The 27,735-nt window shown below is 40.9% G+C and overlaps 1 protein-coding gene across 1 annotated transcript in view; it reads right to left on the reverse strand.

Annotated features, from left to right (window-relative positions):
* LOC122068965 (ribosome biogenesis protein ERB1-like) overlaps positions 1-27,735 on the reverse strand; it is a 50,070-nt gene that overhangs the window by 4,790 nt on the left and 17,545 nt on the right. The window contains exon 3 of the mRNA XM_042632873.1: positions 20,612-20,954. Within this exon, the coding sequence (XP_042488807.1) occupies positions 20,612-20,954 (343 nt within the window). The remainder of the gene's footprint in view (positions 1-20,611; positions 20,955-27,735) is intronic.

A 27,735-nucleotide genomic window follows, 5' to 3' on the forward strand; every position in this document is an offset into this window, starting at 1 on the left:
ATCCAAACAAGACTTTAAGTTTTTTTTTTTTTTAATACTTTCCTAGTCAATGCCAAGAAAGTCATTGTCGATGAACTTTTTCGACGGGTTTTTCAGCGATCCACCAAAAAACCCAAACAGGTCAAAATATGGGTTGTTGGGTCGGGTTTTCGAGTCAACTCAATCGGTTCAGTTTTGATTCAGTTTGTTTATGGACCGGTTCATCAATGTTGGTCCTAATCTGGTTTATCTTAGTTTGGTTCTTTGAACCATAATAATCAATTGAACTCTTTAAATAAAAGAAATATTGGGTTGAGCCCACCAGCCCAAAACTTAAGAGAAAACTTAACTTAGATGTTGGGCTTGAGCCCAAAGGCTCATAATTTAAATCTTCAATAGCTTTAAAACACATTAACATTTTAAATAAGGTGTTGGATAACCCAAAGGTGGTATACTTGATGAACCTTTCCATAATGCCACTCCTGCAGTACGATGTGATTGTCTGAAAGTAGGAAATAGTCTAGTGTGGCAAATGGTGATTTTGGTGCCGTGACTGCCAGGAGGGGGTTATCAGGGGTTTGTTGGGTGATCGATGGATGCATTCCAGGATCGACAAACTTCTAATCACTGCTAGGGTTTGTATCGCTAGGTGACCGATGTGCGAGTTCCGGGACCAGAGATACAACCTAATGTGTCATAGTAGCATGACCCGACTTAGTTGTATGTTAGGTAGTTTAATAATCAAATAGATTGCATCATTCACATCATAGACTATATGTTTAATTTTGTACTCATGCCATCATGGATTGTTGTGTATGTGTGTGCATGAACACCACCCATCATTGAGCTAGTTGGAGCTCACCCCACGTATATGTTGCTTTTTTAAAATGAAGATGCAGGTATTGTAGTGATTGGAAGGTGACTCTACTTCCTCTGGACCAAAGTATGGAGTCAGTGATTAGTGGTTGCCAGAGGTTGAAGAGCGTGACATTGATTGTGCATGTGACACCTATGCCTATACGGCACCTTCAGAGGCTCAGTTGTCTTTTTGTTATTTTGATACCAAATTATAGAATGGTATTCTTTTGGGCTTATTATATGTAAGTCATGAACAAATGTAATAGAATAACTTGACTATGATTATATGTTATCATTAGATGTTACCCCATTTAAATTATGTTTCGCTATATTATACTCTGATTCCGTTGTCTTCATTCTTGTGGTTCAGTGTTGTGTGATTGTGAATATTAAGGTATTGCTATCAGAGATCCTAGTAGAGGTGTAAGACGAGTAAGCATCTTACTCACACCGTTGGTATCCTATAATGGGAAGTGGGGTGTGACAGCTTGGTATCAGAGCGAGATGCTCTGCCTTAACACACAATTTACCCGAACCTTGATTTTGGGGATTAGGATTAAAATAAAAATCTTAAGAAAATTAATAATAGTAATAAACAAAGTAGGGGACAAGTGTAGATGTAAATGTCGTTTCATTGCATAAGGAATTTGAATATATAAGCTTTACACAATTTTTCTAAATAAGAAGTACTAAAAATAGGAAATCCTAACCTAACCTAAGCTTCTAAGAACTTATAACTAACATAAGCAAGAATAAAAAATAAAAGTGCATAACTGAAGCTAAAACATTTCAACTGGAATGTAAAGCTGGCTGTGCCGGAAAGCATGGAAAGGGAAATCATAGGACTACTGTGGCACACAGAGGCCACTTCTCTTATGGGGCTATCTGGTCTTAGTTCTGATTCTGTGCTCCGGACCCTGGCATAGGAACTCCAAAAGTATAGGCCTATCTCCTTCAGATGTTTCTCCATGGTTGCCACCCGACCAACGAGGAGATAGTAGCTTCGATTCACATTCTTTAAGTGGTTGTCCATCCTCCTTAGGATGTTATTAGTGGCATCTAGGGCAGAAATCATGTCTTTCATTCCATATCCTCATGAGCCCTTAGAGGAGGAAGCCACTGAAGTCCCCATAGTCCTCGGGGGTGGTGGTGGAAATAGCCCTGGAGTAGGAGGATCAACATCATCCTGGTCACCCTCCTAATTACCTTCCTGATTGCCCTCCACATCCATGGGCTACTATCCTCCCTCCTCTTCCTCCTTAGTAACCTCATCTATGTCAATAGTCATCTTCCATGGGGATTCTTGATTGAAGTCGAGGACGTCAACCCCCACACATCCTTCCTCCAAGTTCACCCAAAAATAGTTGAAGACTGTGGTCAACAACTTTCCATAGCAAAGGTTGTTGGCTGTTGAACATTTTTTATATGCAAATTAGTCCAATTATTTACATCATTTAATTTCTAGAATAGGGCTACTCTAGGTATTTTCTCTTATTTTTAAAATTCAGGCCAAAAGTGGACCAAGTGGAGTACAAGTGTCAAATTCGGCCCAAGGAACCAAACTTAGCTAGCCTAACCAGAGCCTAGAAGATTCCCTCTTGGAAAAATCTATAGAATAAATTCTAAGGATTTCCTATGAGGTTGATGATTTCTACAAGGAAGATTTAGGCTGAGTCAACCTTCTATATCGGTTTTTATCCACATTTTAGGATGAATTTTTAGTAGTTTTATATTCATGATCTTCTATATTGGACAATATTCTAGAAGAATCCTATCATATCTTCTATTTTGGGATTAAGAAAAATATTGTAAAGGGAATTGAGATTATCAAATTTTGGGTAGTTTCTATTATAGATTTTGATTTTGATTTGCTTTCTAGTTTTTTCTTCTCATTCTTTAGGTAGCTAAACTCTATAAATAGAGGACTCTCCTCTCTCTAAAGGAACCAAGCTCCATCTCCCCTATCTTTCTTCTTTTACTTCATTAGTTTAGTTTTGAATAATTTATGTTTACAAATTATAATTTTTTGTTTTCTCTGCAAAATTTCATTGGAGCCATTAAAGTTGTAATTGAAGATTTAAAAGCATTTTTGGAGTTTGGATGTGCGGAAGCTTGGAATTTATTCTCTTCTTCAATAAAATTCTGCAGTTGTTCTTCAATTCAATTTCTTTTACTTTAAATTTCATTTCCATTGCTATGTCTTTTATTTTTAATTTAAGTAGCATGATCACCACCACTCTCATGGCTAGCTAAACCCATTCTTTTGGGATTTTGTTGAAGCCGTGAGTGCTTAGTATGAATAAGTAATGGACATGCTTTATTTTAATGAATATGAACTTAGTTAGATTTACTACGGTTGACCACCGCATTGTGTATGTCATCCAATAGGGCCATATAAATGACAACCACCATAGCCATAGTGAACTAATTAGGATTTATGATGTTTAGCTTAATATTGCATATTGAATGATGCTACTCACGGGGTATGTTAGCCATTGCCGAATCTCCCATAGACCTAGATCATACTATGTGTAATATATCCTCATGTCTATTATTAATTCAACTTATTCCCATGGTGAATCCCAATCCTGAATGAATCTTTCTCATTAATTTTATTCCATTATTCTCCATTAGTTAGTTAAATTCAATTTAACTAAATTAATTTGATACTTTAAATGTTAGAATTATCTTGCGTACTTAGTTAAATTAGTATAGTCAACTATCTTGATATTTGCACTCCGCCTAATTTGGAAGTGTTAAGTAAGCATTCGACCACCCTGAGTTTGACCCGTAGCTATAGCAGACATTGTGCGCTTGCAGTTAGTTTAATTAGTGTGGCTTACATTTGAGCTCAACAAGTTTTTGGCGCCGTTGCCAGGGAGGCAAAATGTTTATTTTACATTTTCAATTGATTCGATGTGCTTTGTTTTATTTATTTATTTATTTTTTCTTCTAGTGATAAGATTATGGGATCCCCGCTGGGGTGTCAGTTACCAGACCTATAATCTAATCAGATTTTTATTTGCAAATGAGTGAAACTCCAGATCCCTAACGGTAATCACTAAAAAAAAAGTTAAATTTCTTTCTTTACTTGTTCTACTGAGCAGATTTTGTGGGATTCATGCTAGGGTGCCAGTTACTAGACCCATAATCTAATCAGATTTTTATTACAAAAAAGCGAGTGAAACTCTGGATCCCTACCGGTAATCACTGACCGCCCACCATATCACACCCCAATTCTAGTAAACCCAATTTATCCTAGGAATACTAGTGGTGTGAGTAAGATGTGCACCTGTCTTACAAACCTACTAGGATCTCTGATAGCAGTACCTTAACATAAACAATCTCACAACACAAACCAGCCAATAGCAATGGAATCAGAGTATAATAGCAGAATCGTAATTAAAATGGGGAACATCTAGTGATATCATATATATACATAACCAAGTTATTCCATTACAATCATCCATGACTTATAAGTAATAAGTCCAAAAGTATACCATCCACAATTCTATATCAGAATAACAAAAATATGCCAAACACCTCATAGTGCCACATATGCACAAAAGTCACAAGCACAGTCCTGGTCATGCTTCCCTGCTTCTGGCATCCACTAGTCGCTCACTCTGTACTCAGGTCTAGAGAAAAGAGAATCACAAGCCATAGGCACGACCATACCTGCATCATCATCTAAAAAGGGTATATACGTGGGGTGAGCTTCCAACTTGCTCAGTGAGGGGTGGGGTTCATGCACAATCAAGCACAATCATTTTCATATATAATAATTTATGATGAAAAGAATACAGAAATTATACACAGTCCATGATGTGAATGATACAATCCATTTGATTATTAATCTACCTAACAATACAGCTAAGTCGGGTAAATGCTACTATGGCACATTAAGCTGTATCCCTTATCTTGGAACAGCCATCGACTACACAGTGATACAAACCCTAGTCGTGATTAGGAGCTTGTCGGTTCTAGTATGCGTTCACCGGTCACCTAGTAAACCCCTAATAACCCCCTCTTGGTAGTCACGACACCAGTATTACCATCGGCCACACCGGACAAGTTCCTGCCTCTAACAACAATCACATCATACCATAGGTGTGGCCTTCCAGGAAGGTTCATCGAACATACCACCATTGGGTTATCTAACACCTTACCCCCTATTGGCAAAGGGATGTAGCATGGGGAATGTCACTTAACCACAATATCCTACATGCCTTTCATAATGACACAGTTAGTATGGACCACGCAACACCGGTATCACCATCGGCCATGAAGCGGGTCCATTTCTAAGTATTGTCCTAGGATACAAGATACTGGGAGCACATCGGCCACAAGGTGTAACCCATGACTATATACCCAACTAGCATGCATAGCAGTTGAGTATGGACTATGCAACACCAGGATTCCCATCGACCACGAAGAGTATCCATTTCCAAATTCAGTCCCGGAGTACACGATACCGGAAACACATCGGCCATAAAGTGTAATCCACAACTACAACTAACTCTAATGCACATGATCAATGCATGAATGCAACAATCATACGACAATCATGGTACCGGTACCACCTCGGCCATATTGGATTTCATCTCACAACATACATCTCATACCTTTTTCATCAAAATGTAGCATGTTATAGAACATCATCATTATTTAAGCAATTTAAATATCATCTGAAAATCCTACATATGTGAGAAAATCTATAATAATTAAGCAATCCCAAAATAAAAGTCAACCATCCCTCACCTTGTTTAAGTTCTAACGGATCGGGTTCCAAATACGGCTACCGAGTGTTTAATTCAATTTTGGTCTTGGGGTATGTGCGTGTCTCTATCCTAGACATAAAGGTAATTAGATATTAATAGGTGTCAAAAACATCGGAAGGGGACTCACAAGGTCTACCCCCAAGGGTACAAGCACTGTCAAATTTGATAGCACTGGAAGGGTCACCGGATTCAGTCACTGGAAATAGGTTTAGAACCCACCGGATTCATCAGATGTGAATCCGATGGCCTTGATAGAGAGCTCCTAAACCTTAGACTCTTCATTAAAAATAGTAGATCCTATCCCAGTGTTTTTGATGGAAACACAAGAATTACCTGTGGTTTTGGGGCTTTCGTGCTTGGGTCCGATTGTCGAGATTTGTTCTGTGGAGTTTATTGGGGGCATTCCTAGCATCATTTCAAGCTAAAAAATTCTCAATTATATTGGGCCATTTGGGAGATACATCGATCGAACAATCAAAACCCTAGATGGTCATTTGGTCACAAGCGTTGTCGGAGCTTACCGGACTTGGTTTGAGCTCAACATTCACACCAAAGAGGTGAAATACACACTCCCCAACGTTAGGGTGTGGGGAGGTCAAGGTTCACATCCATACACACCCTAACCTAGCTCTACATGAAGAGAGAGAGTGGTAGGAGAGGTGGCTTTTACCTCCGGTAGGGATTTCGACAACTAGGCGGGCAATTGGCACCAAGGTGAGCTTCCTTCCTCCTTCCTTTCTGTTCCCTTTTCTCCTCTTCTTTCCCTCTCCCACATTCTTGTACAAGTGAGAAATGAGGAAACGATTCCTCATTTCCACTTATATAGTGAGTTAGGTCCTTAGGATCTGTTTGGTTGGTCCTAGTCAGGTCCAAGTAGGTTAATTCAACTTTTGAAACATATGGGCCCATCTCCATGGACTGACAAGAAACACAAGTCACGAGGAAAGTGTGGAAGGGTGTGTGTGTTCATTTGGGGCTATTCCCGATGCAGGAGGTGGGACCCACGGTCATCGAAACCAGTTTAGCAGTACAGATGACCACCAGATTCAAGCCCAGGTGCTTCTAGTGGCATGCTTTCGGTGGTCAAGATAGTTTGTTGTCTTGACTGCTTGTTGTCCACTAGGTGGTCTCTCATAGGTAGTTGCCCTAGGCTGCACTCATTGTCTTCCGACAGTTTTGGTGTATGCCAAAATTCAGGTGCGGGGTGTCGGGTCACTTACCGTCTGTGATCAGGAGGTCTAAATCCCCTCTATTTGGATTGGTAAACAATACACAAGCATGTGGGGTCATCTCTCACCCTTTTGTAATGGGCAGCCACGAGCCAAAACCCGATGGTACTTTCCACCTCTGGTCTGAGACCTATCATAATAGTTTAAATTAGACAGGGTCAAGGCATGGGTGTAACATTCCCCCCAACTTACAAGAATTTTGTCCTCAAAATTGAACTTACTTGGTAAATCGAATAATCTAGGGTACTGCTTCTTCATTTCATCTTCCTATTACCAGGATGCTTCCTATTTTGGGTGATTTATCCATTTCACCTTTACAAAGGAAACGGTGCGATCATGGAGAACATGGTCTTTCTGGTCCACAATCTTCTCTGGATACTCCACGTAGGAAAATCCTCGTCCAACTCATGTGGTATGTAAGTCAAGATGTGAGTGGAGCCGGGGATGTACTTCCTCAGTATGGAAACATAGAAGATGTCATGTGTACCCTCCAACTCTGGTGGTAAAGCTATCCTGTAGGCCACCAGTCCGATCCTCTCTAGTACATCATACAGTCCTATAAATCTAGGACTTAGCTTTCCCTTCGTGCCGAACCACATTACCCCTTTAACCGGGGAGATCTGTAATAACACCTTGTCTCCAACCCCAAACTCCAAATGCTTTCTCCTGACATTTGCATAGCTCTTCTGTCTGGACTAAGCTACTTTAATTCTCTCTCTGATCACATTCACCTTCTCACTAGTGTCCTGTATCAAGTCTGGACCTAGAATGCATTGTTCACCAACTTCGTCTCAATACAAAGGAGTCCGATATTTCCTACCATACTGTGCCTCGAACAGAGACATACCAATGGTGGCCTAGTAAATATTGTTGTAGGAGAACTCAATAAAGGAAATGCATTCATCCCAACTGTAACTCATATCCAAGGCACATGCTTGAAGTAGGTCCTCCAATGTCTGGATAGTCCTCTCCGACTATCCGTCGGTCTATGGGTGGAATATGTAATGTTGAAAGTCAACTGTGTGCCCATAGCCTTCTACACACATGTCCAGAACTTGGAAGTGAATCTGGGATCTCGATAAGATATGGTACAACATACAACCGGATGATGTTGTCAATGTACAACTTGGCCAACTTGTCCATGGAGAAAGTGACCTCAATTGGGATGAAGTGAGCTTTGCCTTGGTCAATGTGAGGGTTGCTGCCAGAGAATTCTCTTTTTCCCCTTTGGAGGGGGAGAAAGAAGAGAAGTCTTCATGTATTCAGCCCTCTCTCCTCTCTATCTCTTTCTTGGGGAGGGGTGTGTCATGTGTGCTTACCTGTAGGCCCTACATAGCCATACCATCACTCGGAGATACGTGGAGGCCTATTTCGCAATAGTATAAAGGTCATCGTTGAGATGGGGATTTGATGATGCTCTAATACGGGGGATTGGGATCATACAAAAAAAAGGGTTTGGAGTCACCACCTAGGATTATGGGCCTAGGACCCGGGGGTGGGTCCGATTCCTGAAAAAAGGGCCCGAAAGTTGGTTTGGTCCAAAGATTTAGGGTACATGTCAGGTTGCAGAATTGGGAAGGGGTTAGGCACCCAATCTACCTAGTTTAACCGGTCTTCCTACTAGATGCTTAAGAACAAACATTTTCCATAGTTATTCCTATTCTGTATGCATGGATAATTTATCACACATATATACCTTAACTGAATTTAAATAACTATGTACACAAAAAAAGGTCAATATAAAGTCTATATTATGCTAATTTGGGTGAGAAATTATACTTGAGCTTGACCCCTGTTTTGGGTCAAGAAGGGTGGAACCCCGATTAGTGTTGGCATGAACTATCTTTTGGATTCTCTTGGCTCAGGGGAAGATGGTCTTGACCTCCAACTTTCTTTCTCGAGAGATGTTGATTGCGGTAACGTTTGGACATAGTTTCGACTAGAAACGGTTACTTTCGGATTTTGACTACAGTATCGATTCGACAGAGCTTTTGCTAGGGATGGGCTACTTCTAGATTTTGGTTGAGGTGACACTCCAAAAGAGTTTCTGCTGGGGATAGGTTATGGGAGGGCTAGGCTGAGGTGGTACTTTGGCAAAGCTTCCGCTGGGGATAGGTTATGGGAGGGCTTCGATTGAGGTCGCACTCCGACAAAGCTTTCGCTAGGGATAGGCTAACTCTAAGGATTGAGGAGCTTCGAAGGCCCGAAGAACACTTCGAAGATCCAAAGAACACTTCAGATCTTATGAAGATCTCTCTGAATACTTGAAAAACCTCAAGGGGGTGGGAGACTAAGGGGGGAAACTTTTTCTACACAAAATCTCACTCAAAGAAAGCAAAGGATTGAAGAATTTTGAAGGCCCAAGGAACACTTTGGAGATCCGAAGAACACTTTAGATCTTATGAAGATCTCTCCGAAGACTTAAAAAACCTCATAGGGGGAGGGGAGGAGAGAGGTTAGAGCTTCTCTACAATGGATGTTCCTAGGAGGCTTGAGTATGTAAAACCAAAGGTAGGGGGTATTTATAGAGTTTTTTGAACCGATGGGGAGGAAAGAGGAATTTCCTTAGCCAATGAGGTGAAAAAGTGGTTTTTCTAAACTAATGGGGTGAAAACATAAATTTTTGGACCAATGTGGTGAAATGTAAATTTCTTTGGCCAATGGGGAAAAAGTAATTTTTTTTGGGTCAATAATGTAAAAGATGCATTTTTAGGCCAATAGGAGGTTGCGGTGTAGGGTACACTAGTGGGATAGTGTAGAGTGCACAAATGGGTGAAGAGAAAATCTCTTCACTAATTTGGTCATTGGAACATATATTTCGGTCATGGATGGTAGCATATGTGGCTGGGCAGGGGTACACGGGGTAGGCGAGGGCATGGTGCATGGGCAGGCAGGACACGTGCGAGGCAGGGCACATGGGGTTGGCAAGGCGCTCGAGGGGTGTTGGCAGGGGTGCAGGAGGCTGGTAGGGGCGCAGGGCACTGGCAAGGGCAAGGGGAGACTAGCAGGAGCGTAGGAGGTTGGTAGGGGCTCTGGGCTCGGGGATTTGGCAGAGGCATGGGAGGTTGGTAGGGGTACGGGGCATTGGCAGGGCCTCAGGAGGCTGGCAGGGGTGTGGGGTGCTGGCAGGGTCGTAGGGCGCTGGCAGGGGCGCAGAAGGCTAGTAGGGGCATGGGGCAAGCAGGGTGTATGCGATTAGAATGTAATTTTCCAGGAGCAATTGCGGGAGGTCCAACAGTCTAGTTTTGACATACCATATATCATTGGAATCATAATTTTGAGTACTCTACCTCCGTATGATCACCTAAGACTGAATTCCTTCATATATAAAATGTCAAAATTGGACCCTTCTTTTCTCTTACACGGGGTTTTCGGGATTTTGGGTGAGTATGGAATATTTTTGGGTTGGATTATCTCAATCAATTATCATCTCTGTCGATTGAAAGTACGAAGTTGCATCCAAGATCCATAATTCATCATAGTCGGAGAAGGGTGACAAAATTGGGTGTCTACAGAATGCCCCTCTTTGGCTGAGGCCTGTACCAATAGCTGAAGTGTAAAGAAAAGAACGACCACATTTTGTCACTCGGAGAATGTACTGCTGCCATCTTGCTCATTAATGATGGAGTTGAAAATGCAACAGGTAATTTATCTTAACTACTTTAAAGTTTAGGACTTACCTGGGCTGCCGATTGTAGGTAAGAAATTCACTGCTCTTCCAATCCTGCAAAAGACATTAGTACTTGATCTCTCACTTTCCCTATGATGGGCTTCCATGTGCCAGTCTAGGAAATTTTAGTCTCTAGGCTGGATCTTTCGAGCCAATATCTGGGACCATTGATTATAAGAAAGATATTCGTTGCTCTTCCAATCTTGCAAAAGACAAAAAGATTTGATTCTTGGATTTTTCTTAACTAGGCTTCATGTGCCAGTTTAGGGAATTGATCAATGAGATCAGGCCACTCGGAGCTGATTCAAAGAGATTGGGCCACTTAGGGTTGTTCAATGAGATTGGGCTACCTGGGGCCGGTTCAATGAGATTGGGCCACTGGGGACCGGTTCAATGAGATTGGACCACCTGGGGCTGGGTCAATTAGATTCTTTCTTTCCTTGATTTCTTCTGTTGATTGGGAATTTTGAATTTGAATCATGGGGTTGGAACCTTGACTTTGGACCTTTGAATCTTGAAATTTGGCTTTTGATTTGAAATCTTTGAATTTTGGCTTTTGATTTGGAATATTGCTCTTTGGCATTTGATTTGGAATCTTGAATTTTACTTTCATGTGATGTAATTTTTATTTGAATTTGATTTTCACCTTCCCTTTTCATGTGATATAATTTTCATCTACCACACAAATTTTAACTTGGATTTCACCTTCCACTTTCATGTGATGTAATTTTTATCTACCAATTAAATTTGCTTTGTATTTCAGCTTCCACTTGAATTTGATTTTTACCTTCCAATTTCATGTGATGTAACTTTTATCTACCAATTACATTTCACCTTCCACTTGAATTTGATTTTCACCTTCCCATTTCATGTGATGTAATATTTATCTACCAACTAAATTTGATTTTCACCTTCCACTTTCATGTGATGTAATTTTTATCTACCATAAGAAATTACTTTGAATTTTTTATTTTGTGGTAAGAATCTTTAAGTTACACCTTGGAATTGGTATCTCATATTTTTTTTTTGAGAAACCAATTTTTTTAACCATAAAATGGTCCCCCCTCCTATTCATTCCCTATTCTGATTTTTCTGAGTTGGGAATGATTTGTGAGTGAGTGAGCTCGGGTTTTTAAATCTTCTTGAAGATTCGAAGCTTTTTGCATTTTTTCAGGTTTCTTCAAATTTTTTCCGAAGATCTTCAAGTTTTCCTTGAAGTTCTTCATCTTCCCTTTGAAGATCTTCATAGTTCTTGAAGAAGGGGCCATTTGGATAATTTGAAGTCTTTCTGGGCCTTTTTGCAAATTATGAAACTTCTTAGGGTTCCTTGTAATTTTGGAAAACATGGCTGACAGAAAAAAGAGAAAGATCCGGGGAGAAATCCGGCTAGATATCGCAGAGAGCTATGGTACATCTTCTCAGGGGGATGATAGCCCTGCGGATTGGTACACTAGACGGACGCTTTATAGGACCCGGGATGACATATGCAACTCTGCATGGGGTACATGGGTGAGTTATGCATTTTACTTTATTTCTTCATTATTTTTGTGCATTTAATTTTTTTTATTCATTTATTTTTATTTATTCATCTTATTTAGAGATTCAATGAGGGAGTACCACCTACATTGGCTAGATATGGTCATCCAAATTTGGTCTAGGACTGGTACCAAGTGCTCCCTCGCAGGGTTAAGGGACTAGTAGATTCAACTTACCTGAGCCGATTGGCCTCGCTGAAGACCAGGAAGTTTAGCCCGGCATTGGCCAGAGATTTGATGGAGCCGTGGTGGCCAAGTACTCATTCCTTTCATCTACCCACCAGTGAGATTACCATCACACCCCTGTGCTTCTATGCTTTGACGAGCATACCATTTGGGGGGAGGTCCCTTCCTAAGATTCTGATAACACAGGATTTCACAGACTTGATGGGCATTGACATACAGGAGGATCAAACACATGTCCGTTTAGGTGTGATCAGTGCCTGTTGGATGAGAATGGACCTAAGGGTGAACCCAGGTAACTTTGCGTAGATAACTTGCTCTTTCCTTCTATTTACTATAGCACAGTGTCTCTTTAGTGATCTCTGAGGTGGAGTGAATATTCGCATGGTTGCCCTCTTTCGGAACCTTTGGGAGGTAGATTCTTGGGATTGGGGTGGGGCTGCCTGTACTTACCTGTTGCAAACCCTTGACCTTCTATCGTATGGAGATCGGGGCCTCAAGGGAGCAGGCTACATTCTCCAGGTGATTTCACACTTTTCCTTTTGTTCTCTTTTTTTTTATTTGATTGATTGCACCTCCTTATTTTGATCTTTCAATTCAGCCCTGGTGTTATGAACACCTAGATATTATAGCCCCCTTACTGAAGGATCCCCGAAGCTCACCCTTCCCTATAGAAACAAGATGGGGAGATAACTGGGTATTGAGGGGTCAGCACCATCCTCCCGGGACCACTGCCTGCTCTCTCCTGAGTGGACTCACAGAGGTAAGTCATGTTTGGTATCAAATTTCCCTTTGCCTTGTGCTATACTTATTTCTTGACTTTGCAAGTTAACTGGAGACCATTTCAGCACCTTAGGTTTCCTAACCCTAATGAAGTTGCTCAGGCCAAGTACTTAATAGAGAACCATGTCCTGTTTAGGGGTATCTGGGGCCATGCTTGGTATTTAGGAGAATGCGTCACACCCTAGTGGTCCGATCTTGCTATGCACTCCCCTCCTTGTTTTCCTTCATCTACTATACATCATCTGGAGCGTATCCCTGCAGATCAGGTTGAGGGATTGGCTGAAGGAGTATGAGATGACTCCTTCTTAGATCAGGAAAGAGATTATAGGGCCTTCCTTGAGGAGGAAATGGTCTGCGCTCCTTTCGGTCCTAGAGGGCCACTGGTATGTTTCCCATCTTGAGCATCCTTTTCATATTTCAAATGCTTCTCTTTTTTTTTTTTATTGATGTTCTTTTAATAGAGGATACGCCATGTGGATCCTCTCCCACTCAATCACAAGTAGATGCTGCTACCTCATCCCAAGCTGGGGCTTCTACTATTGTGAGTAGACCCCTTAAGATGGCCACCATTCCTTTTCGTGGTTTCCCGGGCTGGTCCTATCCCAACGCAACCCATCCTGGTATCCCTCAGCTCCTGAAGCATAGATTGGATAGAGATGCTTCTATCAGATTACCCATTCCATATAACTATGTGAGTATCCAAACACCTCTCATTTGATTGGTTCTTGACTTCTTTTGATTGACATGCTCTTTCTCAGGTGTCTTTGGAGGTCTATACTGAGATTAGGAGAATGCACCAGAGTCTGTGTGAGGTGGTGCTTGACAAGGTATCATCCCATTTTTAGCCTTGTCCTTCTTCTTTATCACTTATTTTCTTGATCATTCCTTATGTTTCCTTGAAAGGGGAGAACAACGTCTTAAGGAGGCAGGTCAGCCCTTATCGATAAGAGAATCCCTGGTAGCAGATGCAGATTGAGGATCTCACATAGAGATTGGAGAGTTTGGGATTAGCACCTACTAGCTCTTTGACCTTCTATGAGGATGACACCAAGTATGGTTCAGACGAACTCCTAGGGATTTGTTCCTATAGTTCCTGTAAACACAAACATATGTACATCTTTTCTTTTTCTTTTTCCCTCGCCATGTTTGTTTGTTATTATTATTATTTTTTTCTTTTGCCAAACTTAGCATTTTCTGAATGGAAACCTATCTTTGGGCACAAATAAAATCTCCCTTTGTTTATGGTTTTGAAATATTTTTTTTAGGCATAATCAATTTCACAACTCAAGTCTTTATTACAATAATTAGGATAACACGAAAGTCCAAATATCTCTTCATTTACTACCAAGTGATATACATGAAAGTAACTTTCCTACCATAAACAGGATAGGTAGGTAACAATACAGGGGGACAGTTCTTGGGATGGGTAAAAGTTCACCAATTCCTCTGGGTCTTTTGCTTTTAGTCCATATTGTCGACTAATGTACATAGGCAAGTAAAAGGATGTATGAGTCAATCCCATCAACCTGACGTAGTTGCATCCAGGGGTCTTCATCAAAAAATCCTCTTGTGGCTTCCCTGGGCATCTCTATGCAATATCCTTTATAGTTCTTCCTTGTAGGTACTCTTTCCAATCAACAATGAGCTTGAATTCCGAGGCTTCCCTCCTTTCTTGGTAACAAAAAGCTCTGAGTTGACATCTATTTAACGGCCTGGTAAGTCTCAGTTTTTCAAGTAGCCAAAGTTGCACAGGACTACCATGACAATGATCAACTCCAAATTTGTGGCTATGGCTCATGTCATCAATTCCGTTGAATGTCTCTGCAAGGACTGTAGGAATGATATCTCCTCCTTTCTTCAATTGCTTTACCAGCTCTATTAGAACAAGCGGTGCATCACGCCTAGGAGTTTAGAGAACATAGCGAGCTATCATGCACAGTAGATAAGCATCCTATGATCTTTGCTGATGGATTCCTCCCAGTGGTAGGTATCGAATGAAGATCTTGGCCACCTTTAGAATGTTAATCTTCCCATATCTAATGAACTGCTTCACTTCCTCCTTTTCCCATCAAAAAAGTCCTGAATCTCCTCTGAGTAGTCTTTTTTCAAAGATGGTTGAATAACCTTGCCCTTAGGTGGAGATAGCATATAATGTCACACCCCGACCAGGCCGGTGACCGAGTTAACAACTATTAACCCTAAAACCTGTTAGGATCATCTGATACAATAACCATAGCATAGCATACACACACTCTAAGCCAAGAAGGTTCTGTATATCAACGGAAGTCTTATATATATATTTATCTACAAATACCCCAATACTCTTGATACCCAAATTGTATTGCATAACATCTTTACATGTGGGCCCGTAGGTGCAATATATACACAATAAATACAATTTAAACATCTAGAGTACAAAAGGGATAGCATTTCAAAATAATAAAAAAGAATTCGGTATTGGTATCACTGTTGCTATCCTAAAACACAACTCTCGTATGGGCACTTAGCCCCGTGCCCAAGATCTTCACGGACCCATCAGTCCTCGATTGAAAACTCCACGGTGGGTTTCGACTCTAGCTCTTCGGCCCGATAACCTGTAAGATCAACTAAAATTGATGTGCACGTGGGATGAGCTCACTAGCCCAATAAGTGAAAAGAAAGACCACACAAGTATGCACAATACAAATGAATCTATATACGTGCAGTTCATTTTATTATCTTAGTCCACCTAGATAACAATTCTAAGTCATAGGTCATGTACTACTCGCAACCACACTGCGAGTATGCTCTGGGTATGAGCCATGAATCCCATCCCATGATATGCCTATAGGGTTACCAGAGAAGGCCAGCCATAGCTGCCAGAAAAGTAAATTGCTGTTCCTCAGTGACATTAAAGTAAATTTCTATTTCTCAGTGACAACAAAGTAAAATGGACCTTGCACTGTATTAAATTAAAAACAATATGATTGGCCCTCTTGTTATATCACCAAAGTTGCTGACAGTCCTAATGATTAGTCGGGCTTCTAACTACCACCATTGGCACACAACCTTGGGCTTTCCCCCAGTGATATATCCAACACTTAAACCCCTGCTAGGAAGGGCCGTAGCATAGGGATATGTCATTCCTAACCGCATACTCCGATGTGAGATAGTACGACTGTATAGTGCCACCATTGTATTCGTGTCCAAGTCGACTATGGCATCTAGTCTAGCAAGGCATCATATTTAATAATTTACAGTCATCCATCTCATATCGTAAGAAATATTTGGCATTTAATAATAAAATTATCAGCATGTCAAATCATAGATGAATTTCATAATGTATACGTCAATACATGCAATGGCACTTGTGGATGACCAATCTACACAATAATAATATGATGACATGGCTAGCCTACAAAATGACATGATGTAATGTCCTCTTCCCACTTACCTATTCGTGTACAAAAATCACCCTTGGTATGAGAAAGATCTGGTGTGCAATGACGTGAGTTCCTAGAATAACCTATCATAAAAGAGTTGGGTTTAGTATGCTTCACATTAGGGTCATAACTAATAAGGTATGATGATCCTGACATGTTTAAAGTCACTAGAGAAGGTTGCCCAACAAATTTGGGCCTAATTGGTAATCGTAAAGTCGGATTGGTGGGTCGACCGGTGGGCAAATCACCCACCAGTCCTTACTCGCCTATCAATCCAAGGACACTACTAAGATCGGGGGCCCAAGATCAAAGGGCAAGGCACCCACAGTCCTTGCTCGCCTGTCAGGCTAGAAGTCCAACCAAGACAGGTGGGCTCCGAATTGGTGCGTCCGACCGCTTCCAGGGCACCCACCAATTAGAACCAGGATTTTTGATGTTCTCCTCCATTCTTCATCCCACCTTGAGGAAACCACCATGGGTTGATTCGACTAAATTTTCTATAAATCTAAGGCTCCAAATCATGATTCCAACCTAGATCTAATGTCGATCTAAAGTCTTAAGCATGGATCTTACATCTTTGCACAAGAATCACCTCAAAACCCTAAATCTTCTTTTTATCTCAAGAGATCAACAAAGGCTTCACAAATCTTGCAAGTCTTCCTCTAAATCCTTCATAAACAACATATAAAACCTTTATTAAACCTTAGATTCACATTCTCAAGAGATCATAACAAGATCCAAAGGATTGCTACCCAAATCGAAGGGTTTCACTTAAGGTTTCATGAGGGTTTAAGGAATATGGACTTTGCTCAGCTCAAATCATAGATCTCGAGATGAGGATCATTAATCCAGTCTCAGATTCAAGAGGTCTGACCCTGGTGACACACGGCGATCATCTCCCTTCCCATTTCCTTCTTCCTTCCTCTCTCCTCTTTCTTTTTTTTCTCTCTCTACTTTACTTTTTTCACCCACCGTGTAAAACACTAAATGCGGTGGAAGAAAGGTAATAAATACTATTTATAGTGGGTTCAAAATATCTGATGACCAGAGTGGTAGGTCACACTGGTGGGTTCGACCCACTTATGACCACCCATGAGTCTGCCAAAACTTAGCCAAAACATTGGAACTTTCAATGGGGCTCGGCCCTGACACGTAATTTACTCTCAGTATTTGATCAACATGTGTACTTGGTATAAAATATGGCTACGTACCTTTATTATGTGTACATGGCCTTGTGATACGTATAAGTGCACGACTTGGGTACGGGGACTTCACTAGGCACTGACTCCAACTCATTTGGCCAACCCAAGCTCAGAGTCACCCTTGCCACTGTACTCCAAAAAATACTCGTTGCGGATCACTCAAGTTCAGGTCCTGTAAGACCTAACCGAACTAACTGAGAAATTATATCGGGTTTAGAAAGTGGGGTATCACATTTACCCCCCCTTTTTGAAAATTTTATCCTCGAAATTGTAGTACCTTGTTGTCCAAAAAGATGAGGATACTTGGCTTGAATGTCATCTTCTTTTTCCCAAGATGCTTTCTCAAGAAAATTATTGGCCCATCGAACTTTCACAAAGGTAATAGAGCGATTGCGAAGAGTCTTTATTTTTCGGTCTAAGATTTCAGCGGGTTGCTCTTCATAGGTCATATCAGCTTCTAAATATTCAGGTTCCATGGGTAGCACATGTGATGGATCATGGATGTACCGCTTCAGCATAGACACGTGGAATACATTGTGAACATTGCTGAGAGAAGGTGAAAGAGCTAACATATAAGCTATAGAGCCAACTCGAGTCAAGATTTTAAATGGGTCAATATACCTCGGACTTAGCTTGCCCTTATAGTGGAATCTATGCATCCCTTTGGTAGGAGAGATTTTGAGGAATACCTTTTCCCCCCTTGGAACTTAATATCCTTCCTGCGGTTGTCCACATAGCATAGCTCTTCTGGCGTGATTGGGTTGCCTTAATTCTTTCCTGAATGATGTTGACCTTGTCATACGTCATCTGTATCATTATGGTGCAAGCATCAATCGCTCACCTACTTCATCCCAATATAGGGGCATTCTACACTTTCTGCCATATAATGCCTTATACGGAGCCATCCCAATGGTAGTTTGATAGTTGTTATTAGAAGGAAACTTCATAAAAGGTATGTACTCTTCCCAACTGCCACACATCTCCATTGCACAGGCCCTGAGCATATCTTCCTGTATTTGTATAGTTCGCTCAGATTGTCTATCAGTCTATGGATGGAAAGTGGTACTTAGATTCACTAGTGTCCCTAAGGCTTGCTGGAGACTCTTTCAGAATCTTGATGTAAATCTTGGGTCTCTATTTGACACAATGCTTACCGGTACTCCATGTAAACAAACTAGGTCATCCATATAAAGTTAGGATAACTTATCCATGGAGTAATTTGTCTTGATCAGAATAAAATGAGCAGTCTTGGTAAGCCTATCAACTACCACCCAAATTGCATCCATTCCCTTGGGCGTATGGGGTAGTCCTATGATAAAATCCATGGTGATCATATCCCATTTCCACCCTGGTACGGGGAGTGGCTATAGAGTACCATATGGTTGGTGTCTTTCTGCCTTGACCTTCTGACACACGAGACATTTTGCTATATACAAGGCAATAGTGGTCTTCATTGCTAGCCACCAATAGCTTTGCCTAAGGTCTTTGTATATCTTCATACTTCCAGGATGAAGTGAGTATTCAGAACTATGTGCCTCCTTCATAATCTTGTCCTGTGTCTCCATCATCAGGCACACACAACCTGTCCCAAAATAGTAATGCCTCATCATTGGCTATTGTGAAGTCAGGGTCATTTATTGTCTGCTCTTGAATTTATAGCATGATCCTCCACAGCTCAAGGTCTAATGATTGTTTCGCTATCACCTCTAATCTGATGGATGGATCTACTTGTAAGGCTGACAAGGATATAGTCAACTACTTAACATTATCTAGCCGATGCTTAAACTCCAATGTTTCTTCTTCATATAGAAGAATTTCATCCATTAGTATCTCCTCTTGTATCGATTATGGACTGACAACTAAGTACGGAAGTGAAACTGTCTGAGCCTTCCAACTTAGAGCGTCAGCAACCACATTAGCCTTGCCTGGGTGGTACTGAATATCACAATAATAGTCCTTCATAAGCTCAAACCATCTTCTCTGTCTCATATTCAGATATCTTTGGGTGAAGAAGTACTTAAGGCTTTTGTGATCACTGTATATTTCACACTTTTCCCTATACAGGTAATGACACCAGATCTTTAAGGCAAAGATGACTACTGCCAGTTCTGAATCATGAGTGGGGTAGTTCTTCTTATACTCCTTGAGTTGCGTGGATGCATATGCTATTACCTTTTCGTGTTGCATGAGAACACAACCAAACCATATCTTGGATGCATCAGTATAGACTGTCATTCCACCTTTACCATTTGGAATGGTCAATACACGAGCTGACACTAACCTCTTTTTCAACTCTTGAAAACTATTTTCACACTCTTCTAACCATTCAAACTTTACACCTTTCCTGGACAACTTAGTCTTCAGCAACGAAATTCAGGAAAATTATTTAATAAAGCACTGGTAGTAGCCTGCTAAGCCCAAAAAGCTTCTAATCTCTGTTACATTTTTGGCTGCTTCCCACTCTACTACAAATTTTGCCTTGTCTAGGTCCACTTTGATCCCATTCTCAGACACCACATGTCCTAGGAATCCTACTTGCTTGAGCCAAAATTCGCACTTGCTGAATTTGGCATACAACTGCTATTCTCTTAATCTTTGTAGTACCATTCTCAGGTGTTTTGCATGTTCATCTTCCGACTTTGAGTACATCAAGATGTCATCAATGAAAATGAAGACCTACTTATCGAGGGCATCATGAAATACCTAATTCATTTAATCCATAAAAGTAGTTGGTGCATTGGTTGACCCGAATGATAGCACTAGGAATTCATAATGACCATATCGGGTTCTAAAAGTTGTCTTTGGTACGTCACTGCTCTTTATCTTGAGCTGGTAGTAACTCGATCTAAGATCAATCTTTGAAAACACCTTAGCACCTTGTAGTTGATCAAATAGGTCGTCAATGCAGGACAGTTGATCACGGTTCTTAATGGTCAACTTGTTCAGTTCCCGGTAATCAATGCACATACATAGGCTACCATCCTTCTTCTTGGCAAATAAGACTAGTACACCCCAAGGTGAGACACTTGGGTGTATAAACTCCTTTTTCAGTAAATCTTGTAACTGTGTTTGTAGCTCTTTTAATTCGGCTGGTGCCATAATATAGGGAGCCTTAGACACCGAGATTGCTCCAGGAATTAACTCAATGGTAAACTCCAGCTCTCTGTTAGGCGGTAGCTGGGTTAGATCATTTAGAAAAATATCAGGGAATTCCTTGACCACTTCCAATTCCTCTAATAGAGTAACCTTTGCATCCACATCTATCACTGATACAAGGTAGCCCTGATATCCATCTTCTAATAATTTCACCACCTGCAAGGTACATATAATAGTCTTTCTAGGTCACCTTAACCTTTCTGCTTGATATACAAGCTCTTCCCTTTTATCATCCAACACTTTAACTTGTTTCTTGACACACATCACATTTGCTCGATGGGCCGACAACCAATCTATGCCCAGAACGACATCAAAATTCTTCATGTTGAATTTGATAAGTTGGGCTTCCAGTTTCTTTTCATTTATTTCAACTAAACACGACCCACACACTTCTTTCAACTGTTCTACTATGCTGGTAGGTGTGCTAACAACTAGCTTGCATTCTAAGATCTTAGATGGAACATTAGGCTTTCTAGAAAATCGCTTAAACACAAATGAATGCAAAGCTCTGGAATCGAATAAGACATATACAGGTGTACCTGATAAAGATAAGACATCTAGCATTGCATTGCATATAAGTATAATAGGTTACTCAAATTTTTATCCCAAAGTCTTTTAATTAAAGTGTACCTATTACTACTTCAGTACTAGCTTCAGCCTCTTTAGCTGTTAGGGCATACATCCTTCCCTGAGGCTGGTTTCCTTGAGTCAATGTAGGTCTATACATAGGGGGCCGAATAGGTAATGCTGCTGCTAGGTACCGGCAATCCTTGGCAAAATGCCCGTAGGAATGAAAATTATAGCATCGACTTGAAAATGTCTGAACCGAAGCAGGAGCTCTCTGTACTGATCTTGGTGTAGCTAGAGGACGATGGGGTCTTAGAGTCGTAGGCACCACACTAGTGTTAGGACAGAAAGATGTAGTGCCCGGTCCACTAGTGGGTCCAGAAGGATAACCCAAAGGCCTATAGGGCTGTCTATAGGTGGGACCATAGGAGCATGATCCACGAAAGCTCTTACTCAGGCCACCCAAATCAGTATATTGCCCTCTTCCACACTTCTGGTGTAAATAATGGCTCTCCCTTATGCTTACCTCCATTATCTTGGCTTTTTACACAATTTGTATATATTCCGTTAAGTCCAATACCTCCAGTGCTGTACCAATGTATGTCTTTAGCCCCTTCAAAAATTTCTGGGCTTTTTCCTCAGCCGTCCTCATATGGCGAGGAGCAAAAAGAGAACAAACTTTCAAACTATTGCTGATACTCCAGAACAATTTTGCTTCCTTGAGTTAGTGCGATAAACTCTGCTTCCTTGCATTCTCTGAAGCTCTTTGGATAGTAATTTGATAAGAACAATTCCTTGAATTATTCTCAAGTAGGCTCTGGGTGAGTTTCTATTAGTATAGGCTTAGAATATTTTCACCAAGAATCAGCTTCATTTCTAAGTTGCAAACCTGCATAGATAAGCTTTTGTGCCTCTGAGCACTCTACTATATCAAACACTTTCTCCAACTCTTGGATCCACCGATCCAGTTCCAACGGGTCATTACCCCCCTTGGTGAAGATGGGTAACATATACTTCTTAAAAGATTCCACCACCTTTGCCGTAGTCGTGGCTGGTGGATGATAAGGTGGATAGTATGGATAGGGTGGAGGCATCATGAATGGCGAAGTACCATATGGTGGAACTGGAGGCGAACCTCCTGGTTGATCTTAAGGTGTAACCTCAGGTGATGTTCCTCTAAGTTGTACTCCAACTCCTGACCCCACTAGAGGGTCCTAAGGAGTAACCCCTCTAGGAGGTTGACCCTATAGAGTAGGGTTCAAGTATTGTTGCATAGCAGCCATGAAAGTTTGTTGCTATGGAAAAGCCCCTTGCGACTGTTGTATAAGTGTCACCACATCACCAGGAGTGATGACATATGGGGGGCCCAGGATTTCGTTCATGGTTGGGTTACCTTGAAATTCCTCTAGATCATGATCCACTTGTGGTGGTGGATGTCAGGTTTGCCCCATGGGTTGAGGACCACAGGAAATGGGTGGCCGACCACGAGAGGTACCATGGGCATGACCATCGGATCTGGTGCATACAATGGTATTTTGTACCTGGATTATTTCAAAACATAAGCATTGATTGAGTGGCCCAACATGTATATATATATTCACAATCAATGCATTTCATATCACAGGCTACATCGATGCACCAGACCACATATCCAAATATGCCCATATTAATTATCAATGTATAGTTTGGTCTCGCAATAATGGTTAGCTATACGGTGAAACACCCATATTGGTGTTAAATTGGGGCCCACTAGGTGCAAAACACTAAAAACCTCCAACACAGGCCAATTTGGGGCCTTGGTACTTAGACCAGCGGGCAAGACTGGTGAGCAAGGCTAGGCAGGGGCCCGCCGGTCACTTCCGAGACCGTTTAAAAGGGGGTATTTAAAACCCTTTTTCCCACTTTTCTCTCTTTCTCCTTCCTAACTCTCTTATCCCCTGCTTCAACTCATGAATCCACTCACAAATCAGTGCTTATCTCTTCTTCATCATCTCAAGTACTCAAGTAAGTTCCCTTTTCTCCATTTTCTCCTTGAGAATGATGTTTTTCGGTACTCTTTTGTTATAGAAACTCATAATCTCATCATATACTTCATTTCTTCCATGGAATAATTTTTTTCTTGACAATGTGATGATCCATTTAATCTTTCTATGATTTGTTGGCCTTGATTGGCCGATTTGTAGATAGAAATCTCAATTCCTTGCCTAATTTCTCTGTTTTAGGGTTTCTCTTCTCATTTTTCTTTCTTTGTCTCAAATTGATGATTCAAGTGTTATTCTTCATTCTCATTGCACACACCCATTAGTAAAGTAATTATTTCCATTTGTGTGTGAACATGTTTCCCTTCTTTTGATATACATAACCCCTTTATGGTCAAAATCCATTGGAAATTTGGAGGTTTTTCTTCATTTCTTTTCTTTTCTCTTATGAATGAAAATATCATTTTATCCATCCTCTATCAACGGCTCATAAAATAGTTTGAATAATTTCATTGTGGGAATACATGAATTTTCTCTTAAGATTATCTCCACTTTTACTCATGCATAATCTCCATTATCTTCAATCAAATATTTAGGGATTTCCATCCCTTTTCTTTGATTCAATTGTAACCATTTATCATCATCATGCTTCTTGTTTCCCATTCAATTGCATTTGGGTATTATGTAGATTTTCACACTCATCCATGTCTTTATCACAAATTTTCATTTCCTTCCAAGTTCATTCCGTTAATTTCATTGCATTTTGTTATCTATCCATGCATTTAGAGGTTCTCTCATTCATGTCACTGTTCATAGGGTTCATCTCACCCCCCCTTTTTAAAATAGTACTTATCACATTCTTTTCATATTCCCTGTTCATTTCACTTACACATCTCCTTTTGTGTTGTCAGGATGTCGTCCCAGAAAGGCAAGGAGACTGCCTCCTCCTCCAAAAGGAGGAAGACTACTACCTCCCAGGGGAGGGATGCCACCCTTGGTTCTTCTTCACCATGGGCTCGGCCTATAAGGAACCCTTCTTTTGATCTTATGAACTACGATGAGAGTCTGTTCCATAGTATTAAGGCAGCCGTTGCCTAGTCTACCTTCTCTACCAGGCTGGTTATGATGGAAAAGATGGTAGTGACCAGGACTTTGTGGATTATGAGATGTTGGAGAGATTCACGACCTTGGGTTGGGAACCCATGCTCTACCCTAACAGTCCATGCTATGAGAACCTCATCTGATACTTCTATTGTAACCTGGAGGCTTCCTTTAGGGATGGGTAGTACTCTCTCACCAGTATGGTGAAGGGAGTAGATATTGTTCTGACAGTGGATTTGTGGGCAGCCATCTTGGGTATATCAGCTGAAGGTGCCTATTTTTGTAACCCTCCAAGGATCAAGGTTGTGGGATTGGGTTTGAGCGTGAAGATGTAAGAGGTCATCTTTGAGACCATATGTGGACATAAGGAGCATCCATTGTCTGAGACTGCCTATAATGTAGCCGTCTGAGTTTTCGCACGCCTGGCCCATTTCAATCTACTTCCCAGAGCAGGTCACAGGAATCAGGTAAGCTTTATGATAGCTTACCTTGTATACTACATCTCTATAACCCTGGAAGGGGGTGCTTCCTGCCTTTGCCTCCCCTGTGTTATGATGAAGACAATGGAATACCACACCACTTACCCCAATGACTCTAGCTTTCCTTATGGTAGGTCACTTAGTATTTCCAAGTGGATTTGTCAAGTGAGGAAGGGAAATACCCAGGGGATAAATTTATAAAGGAAAATCTGAAGAGGTGGGGTTGGCAGTGCCAATGGGGGCACCACAGGAGGCAGATGAGCATAGGCCGATGGACATGGAGGGAGAGTAAGTGAGCAAGGAGGATGAGGATTGTTTCCCTCATCTAGACGAGGAGGATATCCTCGAGGAGGAGCCCTTAGAGTCTAGGACAATTGATCCACATTTTAGAGCTCCACCACCTGCAGGTGGGGCCTTTGATTTTCAGAAGTTGATGGATAGCATTGGTGCCCTAAAGGAAGGGCAAGACAGGATGTCTGAGTGAGTAAAGGAGAGCATCAACTAAGGTTTGGCGGTACAGCACCGCTTAGGAAGACTAGAGGCTAGTTTTAGGTATTTCACCAAGGACCTGGATAGGGTTTCTAACAGAATTACTACCAACTTCCTCCGTGTGAAGAAAGAAGTCACCATAACGAATGACAAGTTTGATGTTTACGACAGCCACTTCGAGTGCACCTCAAGGCCCACAGGCAGGGAACCTTCATCGTGGTTGACGATGATGATTGACAGAGTGGTAGCATCTTCCTCTACTTCCTTCTTTATTATCCTTTATTATGGTGCTTTTGATATCTTGTGGTTGTACATTTTGATATGTTTTTATGGTTGGGAACTTGATGGTATTTTGTGGAAGTTTATGACTTTTGGGTTATTTTACTTGTTTAATTATCCTATTGTGGTTTGGTGGTGACAGTGTGTGTCATCCCCCATTTGTGATTATCTTTATGTATGTTGTTTATCAGTTGGCTTCTGTAAATTTTTTGGAAATTCAATATAGTGCCATTATGCTGCCAAATTTTTTATTAAATTTAAGTTAATGGTTTATGGAATAGAGCTATTGGTCTTTTGTTAATCTATCTAGGTTCTACTCCCATGCATGCCATGGAATGCAAGTACTTAGACCTTTTCATCTTATTACATATTTTATTCTATTAAAGGTTTTATGTTTACCCAACCCAGGGTCCTATTATAAGACTCTATGAGATCTAATTTGTATGCTATGTGTGGGTGGAGCATTGCGCTCTGATACCACCAATTGTCACACCCCATCCTATACAGAACTAGGCCAGTGACCTAGTTAACACCTGTTAACCCCAAAACCTGTCAGGATCATCTAATACAGTAACTACAACACATCATACATACACTCTAAGCCAAGAATATTTTGTATATCAACGGAAGTCTTACATGTATTTACCTGTAAATACACGAATACTCTTGATATCCAATTTGTATTTTATAATATCTTTACATGTGGGCCCATAGGCCCAATATATACAAAATAAATACAATTTAAACATCTACAGTACAAAAGGGATAGCATTTCAAAATAATAAAAAAGAATTTGGTATTGGTATCAGTGTTGCTGTCCCATAACACAACTCTCATATGGGCACTAGACCTAGTGCACAAGATCTTCAGGGACCCACCAGTCCTTAATTGGAAACTCCACGGTGGGTCCTGACTCTAGCTCTTTGGTCGGATAACCTGCAAGATCAACTAAAAATGGTGTGCACGTGGGATGAGCTCACTAGCCCAGTAAGTGAAAAGAAAGACCACACAAGTATGCACAGTACAAATGAACCTATATGCATGCAGTTCATTTTATTATCTTAGTCCACCTAGACAACAATTCTAAGTCATAGGTCATGTGCTACTCGTAACTACAGTATGAGTATACTCTGGGTGCGAGCCACAAATCCCATCCTGCAATATGCCCATAGGGTTGTTGGACAAGACTAGCTGTGGGAACCGAAAAAGTAAATTACTGTTCCTCAGTGACATTAAAGTAAATTACTGTTTCTCAATGATATTAAAGTAAAATGGGTCTTGCCCCTGCATTAAATTTAAAGCAGTACGATTAGCCTGCTTATTGTATCACCAAAGTTGCCGATAGTCCTAATGATCAGCCAGATGTACTTTTAACCACCACCGTTGGTACACAACCTTGGGCTTCCCCCCAGTGATATACCCAATGCCTAAACCCTACTATGAAGGGTCATAGCATAGAGATATATCATTCCTCCTTGCATGCCCCTATGTGAGACAGTACGACTGCATAGTGCCACCGCGTCCCTTACCACGGGCCACCAATGTATTCGTATCCAAGCCGATTATGGCATCTAGTCTAGCAAGGCATCATAATCAATAATTTACAGTCATCCATCTCATATCGCAAGCAATATTTGGCATTTGGTAATAAAGATATAGCATGTCAAATCATAAATGAATTTCATAATGCACACGTCAATGCATGCAATGGAACTCATGGATGACTAATCTACACAATACTAATATGATGACATGGCTAGTCTACAACCAAAATGACATGATGCAATATCCTCTTCTCACTTACCTAATCGTGTACAAAGATCACCCTTGGTACGAGAAATATCCAGCGTGCAATAATGCGAGTTCTTAGAACAACCTATCATAAAAGAGTTGGGTTTAGTATGCTTCATATTAGGGTCATATTCAATGTGGTATGATGATCCTAATATGTTTAAAATCACTAGAGAAGGTGACCCAACAAATTTGGGCCTAATTGAAAATCACAAAGTCGATTTGGTGGGCCGACCGGCAGGTAAGGCACCC

Source organism: Macadamia integrifolia, unplaced genomic scaffold, assembly GCF_013358625.1.
Source record: "Macadamia integrifolia cultivar HAES 741 unplaced genomic scaffold, SCU_Mint_v3 scaffold500, whole genome shotgun sequence".
NCBI lineage: Eukaryota > Viridiplantae > Streptophyta > Magnoliopsida > Proteales > Proteaceae > Macadamia > Macadamia integrifolia.